Here is a 17954-nt window from a genome sequence, read left to right as displayed (position 1 = left end):
GGTTGTGGAGGGCTGCTATATACGCACCAAAATCCAGATATCCTTCAAAAATTCACTTTTCTGAATTTTTGAGATAGATTTCTCCAATCAGATAAGAGTATGAACATTTATATATTAGGGAAAATGGTGCATAAAAATATTTAAATTAGTGAAAATAACATTAAAATTAATTATATTAGGGAAAACTGCTTGCAAAATTGGGTATGTTATAAAATGTGTGTGGCGTTTCATGTGGTTTACCATCATCATCATCTAAAACTGGGTTAGCAATGGGATGAAACAAACTTAAACCTGGAAAAAAATGAGAAATGGAGAGAAAACAAAATTGACAGATTCACCCATCCCTGCATGTCAGCTGCCAGTGACAAGCTCCTGTCACTAACTACCTACAACTAGCTCATTGTAGAGTTGTTCACCAGATCCCAGTGCCATCCATCGAGATAACCGAGGGAATGGGGAAACACTTTTCATGTTCAATTCCATGCGAAATGACAGAAGAGGAAGAAAACACAGGAGGTCTGCTTCTTGCTGAGCTCAAGACATACACCAGAATAGTCTGGGGAAAGAACTTGTAGAGAAAGAAAATTCTTCTTTCTGCAACCACCAGCACTACCAAAAGGAAGTTTTCCCTCATACACAGTCTCCTGATAGGCTGTAATGCTTTGGTGAACTTTAAAAGGCTTTCCCCTTCAAGCTCTTCTTTAAAAAAAAAAAACTTGAATCACTGCAAATACATGATTTATTCTGGTGCTTACGTTGGTGAGAAGCAATAAATGCACAATGGTATTGTCCTATGACAAAGCCGAGAGATGAACTTTTTGAATCTTACCTGAGCTCCTGTGCTATCGAGTCCACGTGTGCTGTTAGTAAAAGAAGGGAAGACTGAATCATTTTACATATACAGTTCTGTGCACCTGCCTTGGAAAACACAGGTGACTCCCCTAACCACAGGATTATTGCTGTTAGTTGTGACTGCTAAACTTAATGTGCAATTCCCATGGTTACTTAAAAACAAAAACTCTGCACATGATGATATCGTCCAGTACAGAAAAATCATCGCTGTACTTTCCTTAAAAAAAAAAAAAAGGATTTGCAATGAGGAAAGAACTTTATTTCCTAAGTGATCATTTGATTTGGGAATGAAGAAAGATGGTGTTTACAAATACCTGCCCATAGAAGGCTATGCAGCAAACTGAGAGAGCCAACAGGTGGTTCTAAAGATTACTCATGTTGCACAGGCAACATCCGTTGTCCCACTTCTGAGAAAATGCTGTTGCTCTGTTAAGCCTGTGTGTGTGTGTGAGAGAGAGGCATTTTAAGCCCTAAATATGTTTAACTAGCTTGCTAAATGAGAGAGATCACCTTTTAAATGTTTAAAGAAAGTACGGCAGTGCATTAACTCTTATTAGAAATTGCTAAATGAAACCCAGTTAGTTAGCCTGTAGCTCCCTGCAGACTCAGTCTAATGGAGGCTCACTACAATGTTCAGATATGCAGCAGTAACTTCATTATGCTGTTGCAATTATTCACTTCATTTGGGGATTGATCCGGATCTCACAGAAGTCTATGGAAATGCTGCCATTCATTTCAGTGAGGGCAAAGTTGGCTCTTAAAATAATTGTCTAGATATATATAGATAGTTACCTAAGGACTTCCTCTGCCCCTACTGAAATGTATGGCAGTATTTACACACACACACACACACACACACACTTGTGCATGCATGTATGAGTTTGCCTTAGGACATGGTTAGAAGTAAAACTCCCAACATTTCTGGTTCATTATACTGAATTATACTGAAAATTCTATGGAATTTTTGATGGCCCCTCACATCGAACTGTGGCCTGGCCTCCTTTCCCAAACCTGGACCTATTCCATTGCCTCACACTGCCATGTACAGTCCTACAAAAGTAGTAAGGAATGCTTTTCTTCCCCTCCTCCCCAACCCAAATCTTGGACGTGTTTGTGTGTATGTGTTGGGTGGGGGGGTGCATTCACTATCTGCCAGTAAGCTAGAAGAAAAGCAGCTTGGGCTGAGTAACCACAGCTATAGCATGCCTCCCTTGTCTGCATGGTTTGGTGTAATGGCTGCTTCATAAGATACAAAATTCCAACTTCTAGGAATTAGCATGTCATCCACATATGGATCGTGGATATCACTCATGTAAGGGCGATTTCACAGAATGAAATAAACATCTGACAGTCTCACGTGATGACTGACTGATGGATTGCCCATTAATTTCTACATGTATGGGCCTTCCATGTAGGAATATTGTAATAGGTGAGGCAGCTCTAAATGGTCTTAAATGGTCAAATCTTTTAAATCCTGCTCGCCCAGAATAATATAATGGGAAGGAAGGGAGGAAGCACCCCACGTGGTTAATATTAAGCACATTCATTCAGAGTATGACTTCACAGAATCAAATGCATTCAGGAACTGTGTCCAAATTAGAGATGGGGGCTTTCTGAGCATTCAAAACAAATGCTCAGAAAACCTTGACAGACTCTTTGATTTGAGCACTCAAAAAGCTCCCATGGCCAAAAAGCTTCTGCCACTTCTATTGGCTGGAAGTGTGCGATCTTCAATGCACCATTTTCTACTGGGGACAATGAGGATTTTAGTCCAGCCCTACCATCCCCAGCAGGAAAAGTTTCTCAATTTCCACCTCTCTTATTGCCACTGGAGCCCTCCTCCATCTGCTATCCCTCCACTTTCCCTGAGGTATATTCTTCCCACCCTTCCCTCGGGAAAGTAGGTGGCAGCAGCAATAGAGGGCAAGATGGATGTGAGTAGATGTGAGAAGAATAAATGCAGGGGCTTGCTTGTAGTGGGCTGTGCATCCCAGCCTATGTGCATCAGTGCTTTCAGCCTCTGCTGGTCCTCCATTTATCTGAACTGATAATGAGGGTGCCAATGAGATCAGAACAAGCTGTGACACTGCCTAGCTGACTTCCTATGTCAATGTGATGGTATCTCAGGGGTAGAAGAAGGCATCTTTTGGCTGTGTGCCATAGTGTAGCATGGACAAGCTCCTAGGGCATTTCCACAAGTAATGCTTGAATCAGTTTTTGCTATTAATTGCTCAGGGCAGTGGATGTTAGTGGCTCCGATTTCAGTGGGGCTGTGAATCCATTCTGGGTTTCAGTCAGAACCAGACAGAATTCTAAAGGAGCTATACAAGGTGCTGAACCTATTTTGGGGATAGGCTTCAGCATCTTGGATAGCTCCTTTAGAATTTCGGCTGGTTTTGACTGAAACCCAGAATGGATTATAGCCCCACCAAAATTGGAGCCACCAGCCTCCACTTGCTCAGGGTATACGTCCCACATTCAGTGCTGCACTAGCAACATTCATACATGTCATCAATAAATAGATGCTTCAAAGGCATTTTATAGAGTCATGTGTGAAAATATCCATAGGGTACGCATGGTGACGTTAACTGGTACCGGCAAATTAGACTTGTTAGCATTACATCTAGTCATTTAAGTTCTGCCACAAACTTTGTAACTAAAGTCTGCTTCAAATGAAGGTATTTATTTTATTTTACATATGCCAGTCTCCCACTCACAATTAAGGGTCACAAAAAGCATTACCAATTATAATAAAAAGTTATTTTCCTTAAGGGGTTGTATTACTAGTCAATCATGTTTTCCAGATGTTTAGATAATTAAGGGGCCTTTTAATCTCAATTTTACATTGCCATCTGTTACATACCCAATGAGAGAGCAACAGAAAGTTTAACTTTTTATCATACATTTGAAAAGACAAATCTAAAAAACATTAGAAATGTTGCAGCACTTTCAGATAGAAACAGATTCCGTTTTTATATTTAAAGGATTTTAAAAAATAAACCAATGCATGCAGCAGAACTGATTCAACAGGAAGCAGAAACACAGTAAAATGTATGTCCCTGGTTTACCAAAGTCAGCATATAATTTGAATGGGATCATTCAAATTTTAGACAAGAGTACCGTGTTATACAATGATTGTTTGCATGGCCCAAGCCATTTTGTGTTGGATTTTAAATTATCGATGTGAAATTATCATGCATAGTGACATTTTCTTTCCTCTTCCACTCCCCCACACATCTAATAATGCTCCACCTCTTAATGTTTGCAGTTGCATCTCCTGACTTGATAAAAATGAGCCCCAAGGAAGGTGTAGACTTACTGACTACACATTTGGGACCATGTGCAAAAATCATTACATTTCATGGTGCGATGGGCACAGGGTCATAGAAGGGGGTCTCGTAACTCACCCTTGGTTCCTCTTGAGCGTGTACGTAGCTTTTTATCTTCTCCATCTGCATCCATCTGTAACAGTTACAGAAATTCTTTCATTAAATCTATTCACCATTGAATACAGTAGTGGGAGAATCATTATCATGTCTCACAAAGTTTCTATAGGCCAAGAACTTATTAATCTTGTCACTCAGATAAAATGCCATCTGTGAATAACTTTTAAGCATAGTTAGAAGATCATTCGTAATGGAAAAATATACTCAATTAAGCAATTGCTAATTATTCTTTTTAGACAAGTGCCAAAGGCTACACGAGATTGAGATTTACATTCTGATCCAGATGAGATTAAATCACTGCTGAAAGAGGAACTAAAGGGCATGAAGGCAATAGCCCTCCTCTACTGATGCCCCCAGCAACAGGTATTCCATGGCAGTAGCATCCTTCTGGACATGGAGGTACCATTTAGCTATCATAGGCACTAGTGGAAACTGATAGATCTATCCCTGTGTGATTTTGTCTATCCCCCTTTTAAAAGGGATGTAAGCTAGTTATGAGTTGCATGGAGAAGTCTTTTCTCTGTCCTGAATCTACTGCCTTCCAATTTCATTGTTGTTGTTGTTCAGTCATTCAGTCATGTCCGACTCTTCGTGACCCCATGGACCATAGCACGCCAGGCCTTCCTGTCCTGCGCTCTCTCCCGAGGCAACTGTAAATTCTATTGTGATGGGAGAGCAAGGAAAACAAATCCCTCTATCCACTTTCTACACATCCTACATAATGTTCTACATATCCTACATAATAAACCTTGGTTATGTTCCACCCACTCACCTTTTTTCAAAACTAAGAAGCCCCAAATGCTTTAGCCTTTCCTCATAAAGAAGATACTCCAGTCCCTTGATCATTTTGGTTGAGGGTGGCTAATGAAACAATGCACTGCTGTGTCATACTGGTAGTAGATATGGATTTCGACCATGACATTGGTGCAACAGAATAGCCCTATTTGGATATTATTTAAACCACTTACCCCATCTTGCAAATAGGGAGTGGGCCTGCAACACATAGCCCTACCCCCAACATCTATCCCATGCATTTGCATGTAGAGTGTGAACTTTTTGAAATGGGAGGCTTATGCACATACAGCTGTACACACATAGGCCTCCCCTCTCCAGAAGATCATGCTGTATGTGGGACCACCCCAGGGCAACATGCTATCAGAGGGGAGGGATAACAGTAACATCATCACTAGATGTACAGTAACATTGATTCTAATGCCTGTGCACAATGAGCATGGAATCTGGTAGAGCTGTGGCATGAAGTTGGTCGAAGATGAAGTGAAATTGGAGGCATTTCATTAATACAACTTCAAAATAATAGGGCATGTTTAGACAGAAAATGTCCCAGCATGTCCCAGCCAGCCACACTGTTTTTCTACCTAAACATGCATAGGATTGTGCCCTTAGTCACCACACAGATCCACTGAGCACAAATAATTCATCTAAGAGAACCTTATGCGCATAATATTTGGAAGTCTGTCTTTAGGATGCAACTGCAATTGAAACGCAACATAGCAGGACAGATTTTGCTTCACTTCCTTCATGATACTCGTGATACTCAATGAAGTTATATCAAAACATATTCTGTCAGGTATCTTGCCAAATCTGAACACTCCAGTCCAGTACATTCTTCTCATCAAAAATGAACCCGTCAAAAATTTATCTAGATTTTTGTCCACTATTAAGCCAAAGCTGAAAGTTATTTCCCTAGTCTATTACCACTAAACAACATTTCAGGGTGTGATAAAATTAAGAGGTGATGAGTATAGACAAACTGGAAAGAATCCACCACAAACCCACAGAGAGAGAACACATCCCAAGATGCTGGAAAATATTACTTTATTCTTAAGAACGCACAACACATTGCAGTCCTGATATTTGTAGCCCCTACTGAAGGCCCCTAAAAAATATCAGGGCCAAAATGTGTTGGGCTTTCTTAAAAATAAAGTAATCTTTTCTAGCACCTTGAGATGCATTCTCTCTGTGTGGCTCTGTAGTGGATGCTTTCCAATTTGTCTGTACTCATTATCTCTTAATGTTAACGTGATCTGAAATTAAGTGGAGCAGATGTTTTAAATTATATTATTTATTACCAATGTTTGCATGCAAGAAAGAACTGTCAAAATACAAGAACTTCTGGTCATAAGTACATAAGAAGAGCTATGCTGGATCAGACCAAGGGTGCATCTAGTCCAGCATTCTCTTTGCACAGTGGCCAACCAGCTGTTGACCAGGAATCCACACGCAGGGCATGAGCGCAACAGTACCCTCCCACCCATGTTCCTCAGCAACTGGTGTGTATAGGCTAACTGCCTCTGGTACTTTAGGTAGCACATAGCCATCAAGACTAGTACCACTGATAGCCTTTTCCTCCTTTGAATTTGTCTAACCCCCTTTTAAAGCTGTCCAAATTGGTGGCCATCACTACATCCTGTGGCAGCGAGTTCCATAGTTTAACTATGTGCTGTGTGAAGAAGTACTTCCTTTTATCTGTCCTGAATCTCCCACACATCAGCTTCATAGGAGGAGGACCCTGGGTTCTAGTATTTTGAGAGAGGGAGAAAAATGTCTCCCTCTTAGGGATGTAAGAACTCACCCTAGTTCGGGTTCTCCAGGCACTCGCCGAAGCATCGCCCCTGATCACATTCCCCCCGAACCTGTGCTCAAGCCACCCACGACTTCGGTGAATTCTCCAGTGCTCACCGCGAACCTGTTTGGTGAGCGCCACCATTTTCACGCCTTTGATTTCTGCATAAAACAAGAAGTTTTAAAAAATGCTCATATTCAAATATGCACAGTTTGGAACTGGGAAAGCTAAATTAGCGCAAGGGATTATACCTCTAATATTGCACATATTTAGTTTTCCCAGCTCCAAACTGCACATATTTGAATATGCACATTTTTTAACTTCCTGTTTTACGCAGAAATCAAAGGCGCGAAAATGGTGGCGCTCACTGAACACGTTCGTGGTGAGTACTGGGGAGTGCAAGTGGGCATGAGTGGGGGACAAACAAGGACAGCGTCTCGGCAGGCACAGTTTGCGGGTCGCTCGATGAATTCCCAAACCCCGTGACATCCCTATTCCCTATCGACATTCTCCACACCATGCATAATTCTGTATACCTCTATCATGTCTCCCCTTACCCTCCTGTTTTCCAAGCTAAACTATCAGAGCTGTTGTAACCTTCTCTCATAGGGGAGATGCTCCAGCCCCTTGATCATTTTAGTGCCCTTTTCTGCACTTTTTCCAACTCTTCAGTAACTTTCTTTTAGGCGTGGTGACCAGAACTGTACCCAGTATTCCAAGCATGGTCACACATTAGATTTGTATAGGGGCAGTATGATATTGGCAGTTTTATTTTCAATTCCTTTTCTAATTATGCCTAACATGGAATTTGCCTTTCTTACAGCAGCCACACACTGGGTTGACATTTTCATGGACCTATATCCACCACAACCCCAAGATCGCTTTCTTGGTCGGTTACTGCTAGCTCAGATCCCATCAGGTTATACTTCAAGTTGGGTTTTTTTGCCCCAACATCTTGAACTGCATTTGCCATTTAGACACCAGTTTGGACAGATCCTTTAGGAGCTCTTCACAATCCCTTTTTGTTTCAACCACCCTAAATAATTTGGTGTCATCGGCAAGCTTTACCACTTCACTACTTACTCCTAATTCCAGATTATTTATGAACAGGTTGAAAGGCATTGGACCTAATATAGATCCCTGTGATACCCCACTATTTACTTCCCTCTATTAGGAGAATTTACCATTTATTCCTACTCTCTGCTTTCTGTTCTTTAACCAGCTACTGATCCATAAGAGGACCTGTCCTCTTATTCCATGACTGCTAAGTTTGATCGGGAGTTTTTGGTGAGGGACTTTGTCAAAAGTCTTTTGGAAGTCCAAGTAAACAATGTCTACTGGATCACTCCTGTCTACATGTTTATTGAACTCTCAAAGAACTCTAAAAGATTAGTGAGACAGGACTTGCCTTTGCGGAAGCCATGTTGATTCTTTTTCAGCAGAGCTTGTCCTTCTATATGCTTAATAATTTTATCTTTAATAATGCCTTCAACCAATTTACCCAGAACAGAAGTGAAACTCACCAGCCTGTAATTTCCTGGGTCTCCCCCGGATCCATTTTTGAAAATTGAGGTTATATTGGCCATCTTCCAGTCCTCTGGTATAGAGGCTGATCTTAGGGACATGTTGCATATTTTGGTTAGAAGATCAGCAATTTCATATTTGAGTTCTTTGGGAACTCTAGGATGGTTACCATCTGGGCCCGGTGATTTATTTGCTTTCAATTTATCAGTAAGGTTGAGAACTTCATATTTTGTCACCACTATTTGCCTCAGTTCCTCAGACTCCCTTCCTGAATACATCAGTTCAGGCACAGGTATCTGTCCTATATCTTCTGCAGTGAAGACGGATAATAAGAATTCATTCAGCTTCTCTGCAATGTCCTTCTTCTGTACTCTTTTAACTCCATTGTCATCCAGCGGTCCAATTGCCTCCCTAGCTGGTTTTCTGCTTCTGATATATTTAAATAAGTCTTAATTGTTGGCCTTGATGTTGTTAGCAATATGCTCTTCAAAATGCTTTTTTTGCATCTCTTATTGTCTGCTTGCATCGCTTTTGTGCAAGCTTATACTGCCTTTTGTTTTCCTCACCTGGCCAAGACTTCCATTTTCTGAAAGCTCTCTTTTCTCTAATAGTTCAACCCTGGTCATTAACCATGCTGGCGACCTCTTGGACTTGGTGCTACCTTTCCTAACCTGTGGCATACATTTTAGCTGGGCTTCTATTACTGTGGTTTTGAGTAATCTCCAAGCATTCTGAAGGGATTTAATCCTCTTGACTCCCCCTTTTAACTTCCTTTTCACCAGTTCCCTCATTTTAGAGAAGTTTCCTCTTTTGCAGTCAAATATGACTGCGTTGGACTTCCTGGGAAATTTCCCACTTAAATATATATTAAATCTGATAGCACTGTGATCATTATTTCCAATTGGTTCAACATCATTTACTTCTCATGCTATGTCCTGGGCGATAGCACTTAGGATTAAATCCAAGGTTGCTTCCTCTCTGGTCAGTTCCATGACCAACTGTTCTAGGACACAATCATTTAGGGCATCGAGAAATTTAACCTCTTTGTCATGGCTGGAACATGCATTTATCCAATCAATCTGGGGGTAATTGAAGTTGCCCATTACCAAAGTTGCCCATTATTACACACTTTGTTGTTTGGAGGCCTCCATGATTTGGTTTTCCATCTCAAGGTCACTCTGAGCATTCTGGTATGGGGGATGATGGCATGTTCCTAGCACTAAATTAGTTTTGGAGCCTGGTATTGTTATCCACAGTGCTTCTGTGGAAGAGCCTACCCCTTTTAGGTGTTCTTGTCCACTCATCACTATGCCCTCTTTGATGTACAGGGCAATACCTCCCCCAGTACGCTGTTCCCTGTCCTTTCTATAGAGTTTATATCCAGAGATGACCATATCCCACTGGTTCTTTTCACTCCACCAGGCTTAATGATGGATAGGGGTGCACGAAAGTCACTTACCTGGTCTCGCAGCTTGCTTCGCGGTGGGGGAGAGGCGCTTCGCTGCTCCCCCCGAAGTTCAGGCCGGGGGGGAAGCTTCCCTCCTCACCCGGCTGAAATTCAGGCCAGGGAGAAATGCCCCGTCTCCCTGGCCGCGAACTTCAAAAGAAAAAAAAAATGCCCCTGTGATAGGCTACGTAATGATTAACGTAGCCTATCACGGCTAGATCTGCAAAGTCAGCCGTGATAGGCTACGTTAATCGTCACGTAGCCTATCACGGGTGACTTTGAAAAAAAAAAAAAAAAAGCACGTATGCAAATGGCGGCCCCCATAGGGAGCTGCCATTCGCGTTCCTTATTTGGTCCCTGTAGTCTACGTAAAGATTTACGTAGACTACGGTGAAAATAAGGGCAACGCGAAAATAAGGCGAAAATAAGGGCAACGGGCCGGGACCCGCTGCCGGGAGGGACATTCGTGAAAGGTAAGTCCCATCCCGGGGGGGGGCGGGGGGGCGAGAATTTCTCCCCGAACAACCTTCGGAGGACCGAATGCGTTGGCGCTCGGCCCCCCGAAGTTTCGGGGAGAAATTCTCCCCCATCCCTAAGATGGATCTAGGGATCTCATTAAAGTCTCCTAAAATATAGAGAGACTGAGATTTGAGGTTATGGAATGAATCTAGTCCTGCAAAACATATCCCAAGCAAGATGTAAAATACATATTTTGCTTTATGGATTAAGGTCTTACGACATTTCACAACGGAACAGCAAATTAAGGCACAATCAAATGAAGCAAGAAGTTCTTGAGGGTTTTTCATTTGGAGCATGTGTCTCTTGTTTATTTCCCATGCCATTTTTTTTCTTGGAAAAAGCTCAGGGTATTTCAAAAGCAACACTCTGTCATTTTCCTTAGTGAAAATAAAATTATGCACAATTTTCATGAGGATGTAGTAACACTTTAGTTACTACAACTAAAGGGGCTAATAGAATATATTATGTTTTCATCTAGGAACAGGAAACATATGTCCTTTGGCCACATTCAGCCCACCAAGGCCATGCACTGGACACATCACCGTGGACCATGCAAACCTCCAGTGCCAGCATGTGGTGACTCTGGGGAAAAGTCTTTGGAGGGATCATTATGGTCAGTAATGGATTTATCTGGATTTATCTTTTCCCCTCAGATTCCAAGAAACTGGAGACCCATAAACAGCTTTTTCGCACAGTTACACAGCCCACCAGTAGGTGTTCCATATTGCTATAGGATTACTACCTGACTGCTGTGAAGGAGTCTGGGATTGGAAAAGAGAGGAGAAATGGGGCAGAAAGACTGCTGGAAGTTCCTTAATGGACAGTAGCAAGGTATGCCAGCCAAATCCTCTGTCTGGCAAATGGCTTGGCTAATGGGCTGGAATGGCCAATGGGTGTTTGTTTTCCCAATAACCAGGAAATAGCTGGATCTTTGAGGGTTTTGAATGGGATAGGTGACATGCCTCCACTGTCCCATCCAAGTATGATGTAATCTAGATCTATGTGTAAATAATAAAAATAGAACCTGCAGTTTGACACAGAGACAGATCCAAGAGACAGAGAGAGGGGTGGGTGCATCAGTGGGCAGCAGGAGAGTTAGCACTAAAATACTCTTTGGGGCTGCCTTTCAGGGGATCTGGTGGAGAACTGGTATGCTGTTTGCAGGACTGCCATGCTGTCTGTCTCCACCCATGATTAACTTGCATATTTGAAAATGGACTCAAATATTATATAAGCACCTTAGATCTTCAGTGATCTCTCCTCCAATGGAAAACAAACCCAGGTAAGTGGTGCTCCTGGAACCTCTCATTACTCATGCAAGTGGAGAGTACATAACAATATTATGAAGTAGCTACACACATATTTATCTTCTACTGCACTATCGAGATGTATCTCCCAAGTTTCTACCCAGCGATAATGGAATACAGGACCCCTTGTCTTCAAATGCCTATTCCCTACGGTAATCTTCACCCAATCAAAACCAAAATACTTTGGGAAGTATCCAACAGGTCTACTGCACTTACATAATTAATGTAGTGCTAGTGTATGCAACCCCTAGCACAACACTACTAGCCTGACATGGCTTGACAGGTTTTCTGAGGTAACTCATACTAGCTTACACTATTGGTATTATGCTAGCACTACATCAATTGCATAAATGCAGTATCCTGTTGGATACTGCCCATTATGTTCTGAAATTGGGCAGGTTCTTGGAAAAGAAATATTTTGTAATTATAGCATTGCACCCAGGAAACCTGAAACCATCTCTTCCAGAACAGGATGAGTTAGCAGGGCTCCCTTCCAAGAACTCTGCTGATTTGGACGGAAGAGAAAGTTAATGAACAACAATTGACTTAGCTAAACTATCATGAGAGTTGGTCAAATCACACATAATGGCCCAATTTAGATCTAATGACAACCCATCGTTTGTCATTCTAAGAATGAGCAGGTGTGGGCATTTGGGGTTGTAATCAATGTTAGTCTAACTTGAGTCCCATTCATTTCAGTGTTTCTACTCTAAGTAGGACTAACATTGGATATAACCCTTGGCTCCCACATGCTCCTCCCTTTCCTCCTTCTCCATGAATGAGGAAAGGAGATGCAAAGCTTTTGCTCGGAGTTTGCTACAAGCTGCCATTTCCAGTTTTGTCTGAATATGACAAACAGTGGCAAAACCATGGTTTGTCATATTCTGACAAAATGGGCAAACCACAAGGGAAGCAGGAGGGGAAGGGAAATGAAATCCCAAGACTCACACCTGCTTGTTTTCCTAATGACTAATCACAGCTGGTTGTTATGTTTGAAACAAGTAAATAGAGAAGCAATATGACATGGCAGCAGACTGAATATGGGGAGCAAAGGGCAGGGAAGAAGGTAAAGCCAAGAAATCATGTCTGATGAGTGTGAGTGTGTGTGTGGTGGAGGGGGGATGGGGGAGGTCAGGACTGGCATCTAGGGTAGGCATGGCTGGGCACCTGCCAAGGGCCCACATCTCAGTATGGGTCCACTAGCAAGAGCCTCCTCGAATTGCTTCTCTTCTTCACCATTTCATCCTGCTTGTTCACCCACTTCTCTGACCTAGGCAACAGTGTTGATGAGAAAAAGAAGCAATAAACATCACTGCCTACTTTCTCACTGGCTCCCTGACTGTCAAGCAAGCAAATGATTGCAATGACGAGAAAGAGGTTGAGGAGCAACAGCAGCTGGCAACACTGATGGAGAGAAACGAAACTCACTGAGGGAGGGGGTCCATTGAGAGTGTCTTGCCCAAGGCTCCTCAAAAACCTGGATCCAGCACTGGGGGAGGTGATCATGTCAGTGGATATGTGAAGCATAGGGGGAGAGGAAGGTTTGGGAGGAAAGTGGGAGAGCTTGGTCATGGTCATACTGAGATGGTGATAAACTGGAGTTGGAGATCAGGAGTTGGAGTTGCAGAATTGGCTGTTAGGGAGTGAATTCCGGGGTAAAGAGATAACACTGGGTGTCATCAGCATATAGGTGGAACTGAAAGTCAGGGAGGGACAAAGCAGAGGGCCAAGAACAGGTCTCTGATAGATCCAAAGGGAAAGGGGTCCCTGTGGTGCATGAACTCAAGGAAATGAGTTGAGCAGTAGCCTGGTATAATAAGACCATGCCATGAAAAACACACCCACCAGATTCTGGACATGTGATCAAACAACTGCACAGCTATTCAACACTGGTCCAGAAGAGAAAGGCTTCTACTCATCACATGGACCAAAATTGAAGCAGCTTTACCAGGCTCCCTTAGGCCACTTCTGTAAGCATGGTTTATCATATTGCACATTGCATGGACATGCTATATGGTGAGTGTAATGGTGAATGTAATGGTAGAGCACACCTCAAATTTTAGTCCCTCAGCTCATCTCTCATCACCTAAAAATGGTTGTGTAAGTTAGTCAATAAACTTTGCTAAATGCAGATTTATCTAAATCAAATTTATCTAAAGAAGTAATCTAAACTGTGTGTACTACATCTCATGATACTTCACACACTTATACAGCCACTTCTCTGCATCCTTTCTATTTGGGAAGCACAGCAGTAACTGTATGAAATGCAGATGGGGCATCTAAGTTTGTTTAGTATCTACTGAAATTCTAAATATAGATAAAGAGTTTGCTCATTAAGCTTTCTCCCTTAACCCCTTGTTCATCAAATTGTTAAAAACACCACCACCAAATGTACATATTTTCCTCAGTCAAATACTGAAGGCTATCCCTGCATATGTTAAGCTTTATTGTAAGGTCCACAAAATGCATGGGAAATCATCCCTTTGCAAGACTGTGAAGGAGAGAAAGAGGGCTGAGTTAACCAACTGAAAGATAAAACAACCTTTGTGTGCCTCTCTATTTTTTCCCAGCTAATTATTACAGAGGGCTACATGAGACGTGGAACATATGGTACATGACATATGACCTAAATAGCGCTTTATAGGAATAAACAAGCAGTCAAATGGTTGAACAGATTTTTGAAAATGTTATGCAAATACTTGAATAACTCTGTTTCTTCTGTGTTTGTGTTTTGTAATCTAAAACTATATATATATATATATATATATATATATATATGTATTCAGCAGTAATCAGCAGCTGGGAAACAGAATTTCACATTTTCATCTGCTGGGTTTATAAAAAATGGTTAGCAACACAGCTGAGTAAAAAGAAGGTGTTTGATCACAAACTAAAACTTGCCTCTGGTTGCTTGCTGCCATTCAGACCTTAGACAGGGTTGGTTGTAATGTGACTGCAATGGTAATGGGAAACATGGCTCTGTTCTCTGATGCTGAGTAGTGATTGAAGGCACTGACCTGCCATAGACTTATAATAGGGGAGCAGGTGTGGCAATGATGGACTTTAATTTCCTTTAATAAACCTTTTATGTGCCACACTTTTACTGCCATTCTATGCTCTCCAAGGTCCTGCACATAATAGGTTCATTACTTTTGATTACTATAGTCTATTGAGACAAACAACTCCAGAACACACTATATATTATGTTCAGTTAAACCAATACAGACTATTTATCCAATGTGCATTATTTCACCTGCAACTCTGCTGACAAAATTAACAGCCGCTTCTGTAAGCTGAAACTATTTTTTTAAAAAAACACTGGTACCCCTTTGTCATCATTTCATAATAAATACCACACCAATCACTGCACTTCACTTTTAATTGTGGAAATACCCTCCCCCCAAATAGGGGGCCCCCTGCCTCTTTTTAAACAGCAGTTATTTGGGTTTTTATTTTGTCATGAATATTTAAAAGCCACACGATGGGTGAAAAGCACCAGCCAAATCAATATAGGTGATTTTTTCTATTGATTTTCTTTCTTTAGGAAAATCATTTGAATTTATGACAGATGTTTAAACAGATTAAGATTAAACTGGCTAGGACTATTTAGTATGATGAACATGGCACTGTAAACCTATCATCACGTCTGTTGCATATAAAACAATCCACTCACACAAAACTAAAAAAGGGCGTCTTTTTCCTCCAGAAATGGTGTAATCCACATAGAAACACTGCTGTACAGTTTTCACTCATGTAAGTGGATCTTTTTCAGGGCTGTCATACAAAGTGGGGGGATTTTTTCCATTGTCTTTGAGAGGTAAGCCTCCTTGAGACAACCTAATTTCACATTACTTCAATGTCTTACTAAAAAGAAAGTCTCTGTGAAAATAAGTTGGACTTCCAGGTTAGGATCTGGGTGGCACAACAGCCTTTCATCATTATCTCAAACATGGTAAAAGAACATATTAGAGCTGTGCATAAATGGCCTCTTGAAATTCTCCACCATATTTGTGGGCAGAGAAATTTGGGAGACAATTTCACCAAATGTCTCCAGGAGGAAGAGGAATTCTCAACAGTTTCTCACAGGTAGAGCTCCCCATGGGCAGGGCTTGTAGCACAGCTTCTTTCTTTTTTGGTTAGGGCTTTTGGGGGATTGGGGTTGGGCTGCAACAGCATCAACTGTCTTGGCAAGCCGGCTCCCAGTCTGCATTTAAAGTAATGTCTGTTCTGGCCCTATGTACATAGTAAGAAGTCAATGTGCCATGAACTCCTTTGGTGCGCTCTATGAAGTACTGACATTACTAGGAAGAAAGGGTAGTCACCCCTTCAGAATATACTGATGCTATTACAGGATGTTTTCTCTAATATAAAACCCACATTGAATGGCTGGATATCTGAACATGAAAGAGGGTTTGTCTAACTCATATTGTAATTGCAGTGCCTTGACCATTTGTCATGACCTCAGTGGGACTATTCTGGAGCTCTGCTGAGATGGGCATCCCTACCATAGCATGGGTGCTAAGAGGAACACAAACATGTATCTGCTGGTTGGACACATGGGAGGGCCAATGAGACAACACTTTTTTTGCACACTCCTTTTATCCTTAAAATCTGGCTGATGCTACAGGGCATAAACCAGAAACCTTGGAACCCAGGCACTGTTTCTCTGCTCATTGTACCAAGGGGACAGATTAAGGAATAGTTTTCAATGAGATTCTAGCCTATTCATTCCCTTGGCATCTTTTGTGCCATATTTATTGATCGTATGGAGGAACTTCAGGCAATGTTCCATCTGACATGGCACAGCCCAGCATAGTGAGAACTAGGCCCTAGAGTTGCACCAATGCCGTTGGCCCCACAGATGTGTGTGCCAGCTGCACCCCTGTGTGAATTGGGCATGAGAAGGGGCCCTAGGTGCATACTGACATATGCACACAGAGCTTCTCCACAGGAGAAGGGATCCTGAGCCAATCAGGACTGCCCCCTCCCCCCACATACACACACTTGTGCAGAGGAGCTATAAAAGGCATGTATCTGTAGGGCCTCTTCTCGTGCTCCTGAACGTGTGGCGGGGGTAGGATTAGCCTCTGTGGCCCTCTGACCCCATCATGCGTTCTTTTAACATGCAAGAGGGCTTGTCTGAACTCCCCTCATATGAGAAGAGAAGGCCCATTGCCTCTGCAGTTCCTTCCAAACTCATCCTAATGAGCCGGTGCAACACTCTTCGTCAAGGTGCCATGTTGTCACAACCGCGTTGACTGTAGCATTGCATTGCTACAGAAGTTGATGTCTCACTGACTTTCCCTTCCCCAATGGCAGTGCCAAAACATATAGGATTTTTGCGGGTGGGGGTCATTTGAAAATGGTTATCCCAGAAAATAGTGAATAGTAGGAAAGGAAAATGGGGGTGAAATAAGATACAGGTGAGGGCAACTTGTGGCCCTTCAAATCTTTGGCCTGAAACTCCTATATCAGCCCTAGCCACACCATCATCAACGGTGAGGGACTTTATATATGCCACAAGTTCAAAGAGTCCTATGCTAAATTCTGCAAAGGAAACAAAATCTCTGTACTAGAAGACTTTCTGACACTGTGGCACATTTCATCAAAATTATTTTGAATAAGAAAAGCCATGCTTCAATGGCTTCCCGATGGGGTAGCCATGTTAGTTTGTTGCAAGAGTCTTGGGATACCTTAGAAGCTAAAAAAATTATTGTACATTAGATGTTGTGAACTAGATCCCACTTTATCAGATACATGTTGTTTTTACTTTAATAGCATAACATTCACCTGTTACAGCTTACAGCACACTTCTCAAATAATTAAATATTATAAATCTGACATTTGATAAATACGGTTGTAGGGGGAAATATTGTATAGTTTTTGTTAGGTTTAACAGACAAAATAGCATTAGTGCTTGTATTTTGTTTCAGTGTAGAATCTACAGTGTAATTCCCAATTTCTCACTAAGGGCTACCATCTTAAGTACACTTACCGGGACACATATTTCACAAACAGACATGAAATATATATTATGATTTAATCAAGACTTCCTCTAACTATTCACACAATAGAGCATTAGAATTCATCTGACTAATGATTTTCATTTTAATAAGGCCTTCAAAGTGCTTTTATATTCACTGGTGACAGGCAATGGTTTATGCCATCTTAAAATGAAAATATTATGCTTTGCTCTGAGTTTCTAGGAAGAGCCTTTGTAACATTTTGAAATAAAATGCAATGAGATCATATGCAGTTAAGGACTTTTGGCAGAA

The 17954-nt window shown here is 41.7% G+C and overlaps 1 protein-coding gene across 2 annotated transcripts in view; it reads right to left on the bottom strand.

Moving 5' to 3' along the window:
• Window positions 1–17954, bottom strand: part of ST18 (ST18 C2H2C-type zinc finger transcription factor) — a 195179-nt gene that overhangs the window by 114707 nt on the left and 62518 nt on the right. For both annotated transcript variants that reach the window (XM_084849571.1, XM_084849572.1), the window contains exons 2-3: window positions 4260–4314; window positions 830–860 (exon numbers count right to left, since the gene is read on the bottom strand). In XM_084849571.1, coding sequence (XP_084705697.1) covers window positions 830–860; window positions 4260–4314 — 86 coding nt within the window. The remainder of the gene's footprint in view (window positions 1–829; window positions 861–4259; window positions 4315–17954) is intronic.

Source organism: Heloderma suspectum, chromosome 4 (assembly GCF_057233095.1).
Source record: "Heloderma suspectum isolate Gila_16-S chromosome 4, 16-S_ref, whole genome shotgun sequence".
NCBI classification, from domain to species: Eukaryota; Metazoa; Chordata; class Lepidosauria; order Squamata; family Helodermatidae; genus Heloderma; species Heloderma suspectum.
Note: the sequence above shows the minus strand (reverse complement) of the source record. Positions and strands in the feature narration are given on the sequence as shown.